Source organism: Quercus suber, unplaced genomic scaffold, assembly GCF_002906115.3.
Source record: "Quercus suber isolate HL8 unplaced genomic scaffold, Cork oak 2.0 scaffold_135, whole genome shotgun sequence".
NCBI lineage: Eukaryota > Viridiplantae > Streptophyta > Magnoliopsida > Fagales > Fagaceae > Quercus > Quercus suber.
In genome coordinates this window covers 1,308,152-1,318,438 of record NW_027069597.1, presented here as the reverse complement: position 1 = coordinate 1,318,438, position 10,287 = coordinate 1,308,152, and the positions used below count along the sequence as shown (strand labels likewise).

The 10,287-nt window shown below is 41.2% G+C and overlaps 1 protein-coding gene across 1 annotated transcript; it reads right to left on the bottom strand.

Annotated features, from left to right (window-relative positions):
* Nucleotides 1–5,631: 5,631 nt before the first annotated feature.
* LOC136068813 (uncharacterized) lies at nucleotides 5,632–6,336 on the bottom strand. Its single transcript, XM_065776527.1, has one exon. It carries the CDS (start codon nucleotides 6,334–6,336, stop codon nucleotides 5,632–5,634), a length of 705 nt encoding a protein of 234 aa, XP_065632599.1.
* Between the last annotated feature and the right edge of the window lie 3,951 nt (nucleotides 6,337–10,287).

The following is a 10,287-nucleotide window of genomic DNA, read 5'->3' as shown; positions in this document are numbered from 1 at the left end:
TCTATAGGCCATGTCAAAGTTTATAGCAGCGTCTAGGCAGGCTACTGGATTAGACAAGACAAGAATCATGTTGGAGACGAAGATTCAAGAAGTGAAGGATGAAGCTAAAAATGGGCTGAAGTAGTTGTGAAAGCTAAGGAGAAGACGAAGGAGGCACAAAACCTGGTTGAGGAGTTGAAAGTTGATGCGGTGGAGAAAGACACTCGTCTTGACCATAAGCAGAAAAAGAATAACGGGCTGAGTACTCTTCTCTCCAAGGCAAAAGAAGATGCAGTGGCCGAACTCAAGGTGTCCAAGAAATACACTGATCTTTTAGATACCAATTACGCAGCAGGCTTTGAGGACTTCAGGATGGAGGCTATGGAAAAGTTCCCTGAAGTGGACTTTAGCTCCATTAAACTTAACCTGAATGCTGCTACCAGCTCTCTCCTTCAAACCGGTTCTGAGGACGTCAACATTGAGGACGATGCCACAACCCTTCCTCCTCAGGATGCCTCTAATGTGAATGCTCCCCAGACTTAGAAAATATTTCAATGTTTTGTACTTTCCCTTCTTTTTATTTGGTTCACTGTTTAGGACCTTTTTATGTAATGCAAGTACATTTGGCTCGTCCATAGTTTAAGGACAAGTTTTTGTAAGACTCAAGTTTTAATTTTACAAGGGTGTTTGGACGTTGGTTGTCCGCCTTTGAAACAATTGAATGAATGGTGTTATTTTTCTTTTATATATGCATGGACGACAGTTTTTATTTTCATATACAAGACTTTATGCTTAACTCGTCTACATTTCATATACTTTTACCATTTTTATTGGAATTTCACTAAGTGTAATTTGTCCATGTGAAATGGTAATTATCAGCATTACTCGTCCTTAGACTTGGCTGATTTTCATGTTTAATGATGACAAGATTCTGCATTTTTCTCGTCCGTGAACTGGAATATTTTCGTAGGTCTGTTGAAAATACTCGTCTATACATTCCCTCGTCCATAATTGAGATAAGCACCTTGTTTTACTTTGTCCATTGTATGGATGAGTAGGCCTTTGTCTTACTGATTTGCCATGGCATAAGCTTTATCTCCTCTTTTTCTTTGGACGAGCTTGCCTTATTTTTTAGGAAAGTTTAACAATACATCTCCGCGTCTAGAGAATTTCTTGTCTTGGGCTTTTCAGCCTTTCAGTGAATAGATAAAAATAGTATGGAAATCAAGAATTCACACAACATTATAGCATAAATATTGTTCACAGACAAGGCACATGCTTATGATCTAGTGCTTATTATGAAAACAAATACAAGCCAAATCATAACTTTGTCCATAAGTTTTAACATAATAATAGAGCAATATTAGACACAATATTAGACATATATAGATAAACAAGTCTTATGTAGCCTCCAAGTTCGTCCAGAGTTATGCTCATCTAGGTTGGCTTTTTATTGATAGTACCTCCTCAGGTGCTCAACATTCCAAGGATGCTCCAACTTCCTCTCGTCTAGGGCCTTCAAGTAATAGAATCCTTGTCTTTTGCAGTTGATAACTCTGTAAGGGCCTTCCCAATTAGGCCCCAACTTCCCATGAGCCGGGTTCTTGGTTGCCAAGGAAACCCTCTTTAGGACGAGATCTCCTATGTTGAAGCGCCTTGGTTTTACCATTGCATCATATTGCCTAACCATGAGGTTTTTGTACTTAGCTGTCCTTTGCTCCGCACCCGTCCTTACCTCGTCTATTAGATCGAGGCTCAAACGAAGTTGCTTCTTATTATCCTCATCTTGGTATGCCATCACCCTGTGGTTGGCCATATGCACTTCTGCAGGTATGACTGCTTCATTTCCATAGGCTAGCTTGAAAGGAGTCTCCCCTGTAGGGGTTCTTACCGTCGTCCGGTATGCCCACAGAACACCTGGTAGCTCGTCAAGCCATACTCCCTTTGCCCCTTCAAGCCGAGTCTTGATGATCTTTAACAAGGATCGGTTTGTGACTTCAGCCTGACCATTTGCTTGTGGGTGGGTGGGGGAGGAGTAGTGATTCTGAATTTCAAAGTGTATGCAAAAATCTTTGAAGAGTATATTGTTAAATTGTCGTCCGTTGTCGGATACCAGTACTCTGGGCACTCCAAACCTGCACACAATGTTCTTCCATACGAAATTCTTGACATTTTGTTGTGTGATAGTAGCTAAGGGTTCTGCTTCTACCCACTTGGTGAAGTGATCAATACCAACCACGAGAAACTTCATTTGCCTTACGCCCAGTGGAAAAGGACCCAAGATGTCTAGTCCTTATTGCGCAAAGGGCCATGGGGCTGTCATTAGGGTTAGGTACTCTGACGGTTGCCTAGGGACATTACTAAACCGTTGGCATTGATCGCAGATCTTTACACAAGCTTTTGCATCTCTTTGGAGAGTTGGCCAATAATACCCTGCACGGACGATCTTATGGATAAGTGACCTGGCTCCCGAATGATTTCCACAGGCTCCTTCATGAACTTCCCTCAACACGTAGTTCGCCTCAGCTGGAGCCAGACACCTGAGATAAGGTTGAGAAAAGCCTCTCTTGTACAGAACTTCGTCCATAAGGACATACCTGGCTGCTCTAACCCTGAGTTTTCTGGCTTCATCTTTCCCTTCCGGAAGCTTCCCGTCCTTCAAGTACGATATTATTGGGCTCATCCAATCTTCTTCATTCCCTATTTGCTGCACTTCTGGGAGATCTATGCTTGGTGTGTACTGGACTTCATCAAATTCGTCCATGGCTCCTGTCCTTGAGGCTTCCTTACTAAAGCATCCACTTCCACGTTCTCCTCCCTTAGGATTTGAACAAAGTTAGCTTCCTTGAATTTCTTGACAAGCCGTAGCATTTTTTCCAAGTATTTTTTCATTCGTCCTTCTTTCACCTCATACATCCCATTTATTTGGCCCATGACCAACTAAGAATCTCCCAAGACGAGTATTGACTTCGCTTCTACCAACTTAGCCAGTTCCAGCCCTTTAAGAAGAGCTTTATACTCCACTTCATTATTAGTTGCTTAGTATTGCAAGCAAACCTTTTGTTTTAGCTTATCCCCTTCTGGAGATTGCAGAACCACACATATTCCTCCTGCATGCTGTGTAAATGAACCATCCACATGGACAATCAACTTCTGGCTATCTTCTATCTCACCTACATCGTCACAATTTGGTGTAAACTCTACAATGAAGTCTGCCAGAGCTTGAGCTTTTATGGCATGCCTAGGTTGGTACTTTATGTCAAACTCACTGAGCTCGACAACCCATTGAATCAATCATCCTGCAGCCTCCATCTTGTTCATTGCCTTCTTGAGTGGATGATCCGTCATGACGTTGATGACATGAGCCTGGAAGTAATGCCTTAGTTTTCAGGAGGCAGTTATTAGTGCGAAAGCCAATTTTTCCATTAGTGGGTATCGTCCTTCCGCTCCCTTCAGTGCTTTACTTGTGTAGTACACTGGCTTTTGCACTTTTCCTTCCTCTTTTATTAATGTTGAGCTTACGGCATGCGGGGTCACTACCAAGTATAAAAACAGCTCTTCTCCTGTCACAAACGGACTCAGCAACGGAGTTGTTACGAGGTACGTTTTCAAGTCTTGGAAGGCATTTTGGCACTCATCTATCCACTCAAATGCTTTCTTTAGAACTTTAAAAAATGGTAAACATTTGTCAGTAGCTTTAGAAACAAACCTGTTGAGGGCAGCAACTCGCCCGGTAAGACCCTAGACTTCTTTGACACTCTGCGGAGGCTTTATATCTAGAATTGCTTTAATCTTTTCTGGGTTTGCCTCGATCCCTCTATGTGAAACCATGAATCCAAGAAATTTTCCCGACGCCACTCTGAAAGCACACTTGTTGAGATTCAACTTCATACTGTATCGCCTGAGTGTATTAAAGGTCTCGTGCAGGTCGTCAAGATGTTTTTCCTCGTCCAGGCTTTTCATCAACATGTCATCCACATAGACTTCTACGTTTCGTCCAATTTGAGGACGGAACATGTGATTCACCAGCCGTTGGTATGTTGCTCCAGCGTTTTTCAAGCCAAAGGGCATTACTTCATAACAGAATAAGCTTTGACTAGTAACAAAGGATGTCTTCTCCTGGTCGGCCTCGTCCATCCTTATTTGGTTGTATCCTGAGAAAGTATCCATAAAACTAAGTAATTTGTGGCCTGCGGTAGAATCCACCAGTTGGTCAATGCACGACAATGGATAGTTGTCCTTAGGGCAAGCCTTGTTTAGATCAGTAAAATCTACACACGTCCTCCACTTGCTGTTCGCCTTTCTGACCATTATGACATTGGCCAACCAATCTGGATAGTACACCTCTCGTATAGACTTCGCCGCCATCAACTTTTGAACTTCGTCTTTAATAGCATCGTCTCTTTCAGGGGCAAACACCCTTTTCTTTTGTCGCACTAGCTTGAAGGAAGGACATACATTTAAGCGGTGGGTAATGACACTAGGATCTATACCCGGCATATCCTCATGACTCCAAGCAAACACATCAATATTTTTCTTCAAAAACAAGACGAGATCTTTCTTAATCTTCACTTCTAAATCTGCTCCAACCCTGGTACACCTCTTAAGGTTATTTTCATCTAAGGAAATATCTTCCCATGCTTCACTGGGCTCCGCTACAATTCTCTTTTCTTCAATATTCATGGCCTGAATTTGTTCGCCCATGGCCAACATAGCCAAGTAACACTCTCTTGCTACTAGTTGGTCTCCTTGCACTTGTCCTACTCCATGCTCTGTTGAAAACTTTTCCGACGGATGATAAGTAGATGTGATTGCCTTCCAACTATTTAAAGTTGGCCTTCCAACTATGGCATTGTAGGAGGATGAACAATCTACCACAAGGAAGTTCACATCCTTGGTGATTTGTTGTGGGTATGCCTCCACTGTCACTGGTAATGTAATGGTGCCCACAGGCTGTACCTTCATCCCACCAAAACCTACTAGGGGGGAGCTCACTGGATGGAGCCGGTCTCGTCCTAACCTCATCTGCTGAAAAGCTGGATAATATAGAATATCAGCTGAGCTTCCATTATCCACCAGCACCCTTCTGGTCTTGTAGTCGGCAATAAGAAGGGTGATGACAATAGCATCGTCATAAGGGTGGTGAATTCTCTCGGCATCCTCGTCCGTGAAAGTGATTGTTTGCTTGTCCATGGTCCTTGCTCTCGATGACTATCCATAAAGTTAGACGCTCTGCACTACTTTCAAATATGCCTTCTTTGACTTGGACGACTGTCCTGTTGAACTTCCCCCTATGATAACTCTTATTTCTTCGAACGGTGGTCGTGATGATTCCTCTACCTTTCCTTTCAATTTCTCGTCTTTGTGGTCTCGTCCAAGGAAATTTTTCTGCTTCCCTTGCCTTATAAGATTCTCAATATGCTGCTTTAAATCAAAGCACTCATCTGTGTCATGCTTATGATCTCTATGGAAGCGACAATACTTACTCCTATTGCGCTTATTAGGATCTCCCTTCATCTTCTCCAACCATTTTAAGGAAGGCTCGTCCTTAATTTGCATAAGGACTTGCTCGAGCGACATGTTCAGTGGTGTGTACTGTTGACTTCGTGTTGAAGGGCCAGCCTTCTTCTCTTGCTCCTTCCTATCCTCCGTTCATCCTTTCTTAGGACGAGGACCTTGTTCTGAATGGCGTGTTGGGTTGACTTCCATTTTCTCGACTCTCTTCCTCTTTTTGGCTATGATAGCATCCTCTGCATTCATGAAGCTCTGGGCTGAATGGACGAGTTCTGCCATGGTCTGGGGCTCTTGCTCATATAACTTATGGATGAATAAGTCAGAATGAACCCCGTTATGGAAAGCAGCCAAAAGGAGCTTATCATCCATCTCGGCTCCTACCAAGGCTTCCCTGTTGAATCGCGTTATAAAGGACCGTAAACTTTCATTCTTTCCCTGCTCTATGGTTAGCAAGCTGGACGAGGAACGCTTGTGCCTCTGCCCTCTAATAAAATTGTTGACAAATAACTTGCTTAACTCCTCGAAGGATGTCATTGTGTTCGGAGGTATTTTGCTAAACCATACTTGTGCGGGTCCTTTGAGGGTAGTAGGGAAAACTCTGCACATTATTTCATCCGGGACCCCTTGAAGGTGCATGGTAGCTTTGAAGGTGGCAATGTGATCAAAAGGATCCCGCGTCCCATCATACGAATCTAAAGAAGGCATCTTAAACTTGGGCGACAAAGGGTGAGCATTGATGGAAGCCATAAAGGGGGAATCAGTTCTGTGAACCAAATCTTCTACAGGGTTCGTCTTCCTCATATTCTCCCTCATCTCATCCATAACTCTTCTCATTTGGTCCATTTCCCTTTCCAAATGAGGTACCCTCCGCGAAGCAGTACCTCTTGACTGGCTTTCAGGTTTGACATTCCTTCCATCTTCCTGGCTCTAGGCCTGTCCTTCAGTGTTCCATTCATGATGCTGCCCCCTCGAATTAAGTTCTCTGATCAACTCCTGGTTTTGGCAGGTTAACTCCGCCATAACAGCGGCCATAGGTTGCACGTATTGGACAGAAGATGGTCGCATGGTAGGCACCGATTGACGATCGTGATGAGGGTTACTGGAGGTGTCCCTGCTCTGTTGAGGGCCTGGACTAGTAGCCCTTGATCTTGTCTGGACCATTTCAGCCTTTTGTTGGAGAAAGAAATCGCAGAACTCAACAAATGAAATTTAAGGGTGATAAATTTCTTTCCCACAGACGGTGCCAATTAATGGTTCTTTTGAATCAGTAGGCTGAAGGTCTCGGGCGTTAGCGATCTATAGGCTGAAATCCTGAAAATAACAAACAAGAAGTCAGAGGAGACCGGTGGAGACCGGCTAAAAGTCCTTCGATGATCAAGTCAGTGAGTTTGTAATTTCCAATAAAGAGAAAGTGTTTTTTTGTGGAAATTTCTGAATGACCTTACCTTCCCGTAGAAAAGCCTTTATATAGGGTTTGCTTTAGGCAGTTATTTTTCCTACTGTTGTAGAGTTCGAAGGATTCGGAGATAACTTCCACAACTGTCATGGAAGTTACATTATTTGGGGTCTGTTGATTATAACTGCTTTATTGGAAAGAACAATTATACTCTGATAGGAAAACGAAGTCTGCTTAAAGAGAAATGTCCAGAACTCTCGTCCATCTTATTAGATTGATGGACGAGCCAATCCTTGGATGAACGTCCATCCATCTTATTAGATGGACGAGCAAATCCTAGGATGAACGTCCATCAATCTTATTAGATGGACGAGCCAATCCTAGGATGAACGTCCATTCGGATAGACGGATGGACGAGCTTATTTATAGTCAACTCATCATTTTCCTGTGGACGAGCCATATGGACGAGTTTAGAAGTTGGCTATTTTATAACATCATCAAATTTAATTACCCAAGTATATTAATTAGGTTCAATTGTATGCAAATTGTGAAGGTACCAACAAATCACCAAAAATACTAAATGTAGCAGAAAATAAGTATGACACGATGATTTGTTGACAAATAGGGAAAACCTCACAAGGCAAAAACTCCATTGAGTGATTTTAAGGTCACCACTCCTAAAAATCTACTAATCAACAATCAAGCGGTTACAAGTATAAGGAATCTTACCAACTACCTTGGCCTATCCCGAAATACCCACTTACAGTTGAACCTTTACTACAATATCCAATTAGACTTAATCTTATAGTAGCATTCTTTCCCTTTGATGCACAAACCTCCAATTTGTGACTAACCCTTTGTACAGATCCAAGTATGTGACTAACTCTAGCAACTTGAACAGATGTTGTTGGCTGCAAAATTCTTCACTTCATCAACAATGAAGATCAGGAAGCACTTGGTTACAAAACCTTATGACGTACAAACGCAGTAACTTCTCATTGAGAAAATAAGTCTCTTGGTCTATGTATATGACGGCTTTTAAAATAAGCCTTATATATATTTAGGGTTGTGAGAAAAGAAACCCTAAACAAATACACAAGACGAGGCCAAATTTTAGATCTAGAAATTTTGAAAACGTAGTTCTCGATAGATTGAGCTGCTGACGAGCTTCACCAAAAAATCGTGAAGGCACCAACAAATCACCAAAAATATTAAATGCGGTGGAAAATAAATATGAGAAGGTGATTTGTTGACAAATGACAAAAATCTCACAAGGCAAAAACTCCACCGGGTGATTTTAAGGTCACCACTCCCAAAAATCCACTAATCAACAATCAAGCGGTTACAAGTATAAGGAATCTTACCAACTACCTTGACCTATCTTGAAATACCAACCTACAGTTGAATCTTTACTCCAATACCATATTGAACTTGATCTTATAGTAGTCTTCTTTCCCTTTGATGCACAAACCTCCAATTTGTGACTAACTCTTCGCACGGATCTAAGTACGTGACTAACTCTAGCAACTTGAACAGATGTTGTTGGCTGCAAAATTCTTCATTTCATCAACAATAAAGATCAGGAAGCACTTGATTACAAAACCCTATGGCGTACAAACGCAGTAACTTCTCACTGAGAAAGTCTATTGGTCTATGTATCCATATATGACAACTCTTAAAATAAGCCTTATATATGTCTAGAGTTGTGAGAAAAGAAACCTTAGACAAATACATAAAACTAGACCAAATTTCAGATCTAGAAATTTTGAAATCGTAGTTCTCAATAGATCGAGCTATTGTTGAACTATCTATCGAGCTTCACATTAACTCTCGATAGCAGGTATTTGTCGAGCTATTTGTCGAGACTTAATGAACAACTTTTCTTCACTTGTTTCTTGAACAATCTTCATGTTTTTAATACTAGATTTGAATAACATGTTTCTTGAAGTACTAAACCTATCTTAGATCTACCCAATTACAAATGAAGTGCATTTTGTCAAAGGATTAGACAATTACAATAAAATCTAACCCTAACATTTCTAAAACTTGGTACATTAGGTTTTGAAACTGTTATGCAAAATAAAATTTTGTTACTATGCTTTTGCAAAATAGGGCTGCAAAACAAGCCAAGCCAAGTATTAAAAGTCCAAGCTTGTTTATTTAATTTTACTTTGAAAACATGCCAAGCTCAAGCTCATCTCCAAATAAGATTACATGTTTAAGTTTAGTCCATTTAATTATCGAGCAACAGGGGTGGCTCCACATTAAACCTAGGGTGGGCATAGGATCACCCAAACTTGGAAAAAAATCATTATTATACATAATTTTTTTTTAAATTATGATTTTTTTACCTTAAAAAAAAAAATTATGATCACCCTAAATTTTTTTAGGCCCAACATAATTAAAAGTTGTACAAAATTTGGCAAAAAACTTAGTTGTCGACTAAGGCTACAACTCTACTAAATATATTTTTTTATTGAATGTGAATTTTGACAAATCTATCATTGGATTACATTTTCTTCTTATATCCTTATTGCTAGCAAATTTTCAATAAGATTAAAGATCAATAGCAATATCACCAATTAATTGTTTAAATTTCGGTGGTTCCACATTGAACCTAGGATGGGCACAGAATCACCCAAACTTGGAAAAAAATCATTATTATACATATGTGGGGCCCATGGGCCTGATAGCCTCGGCCCATCGTGTAGCAGGCCCAAGGCCCACGCCGAGGAATACTAACCATTCCAAGCTAAATTAGGGAAAGTCTCTTTTCCCAATCCACGCCGAGGACCTCCTCATCCTCGGCATGATAAGGATGATTTTTGGGAAAGACCAGGCCCAAAGTAAGCTGTCACCCTCACACTTAATGCATTCACCTAACCCCTCTGGCCGCATTAATGGAGATATAACTCCTTAGCAGGGCAACGTTGATCAGAGTGAACCACTTGAGTACTGATAAGGCCTCTGATGGGACGGACGGTCAGAAGAGAGGCGAATGGATGATCAACAGATGGAAGAAGGAGATAGGAAGATGAAGACTATATAAGAAAAGCAAGTAAAGTAAAAGGAGGGGGAAAAAAAAAAGAGAAGAAAAGGGGCTCTCGTGGCCGAGGAGCATCCCCCCAGTTGTAAATAAACTCTAAGTATTTTCTTTTATAAAAGAGAGTTCATGCTTGGTGTACGATGGCCGGCGCCTAAACCTTTAACCCACTCTCTACAAATTTATTGTTTGGGCTTGATTGGGCTGAAAACCCATTTGTACTCAGGGTCAAGCGCAAATTGAGTCCCTACAATTGGCGCTGTCTGTGGGGAGGATTAGGGTGCTGATCGACGCACCAGGCAATTGTTCTAAGTGGTCGTTTTACAGTAGGTTGATAAAAAAAAATAGAAGAGTT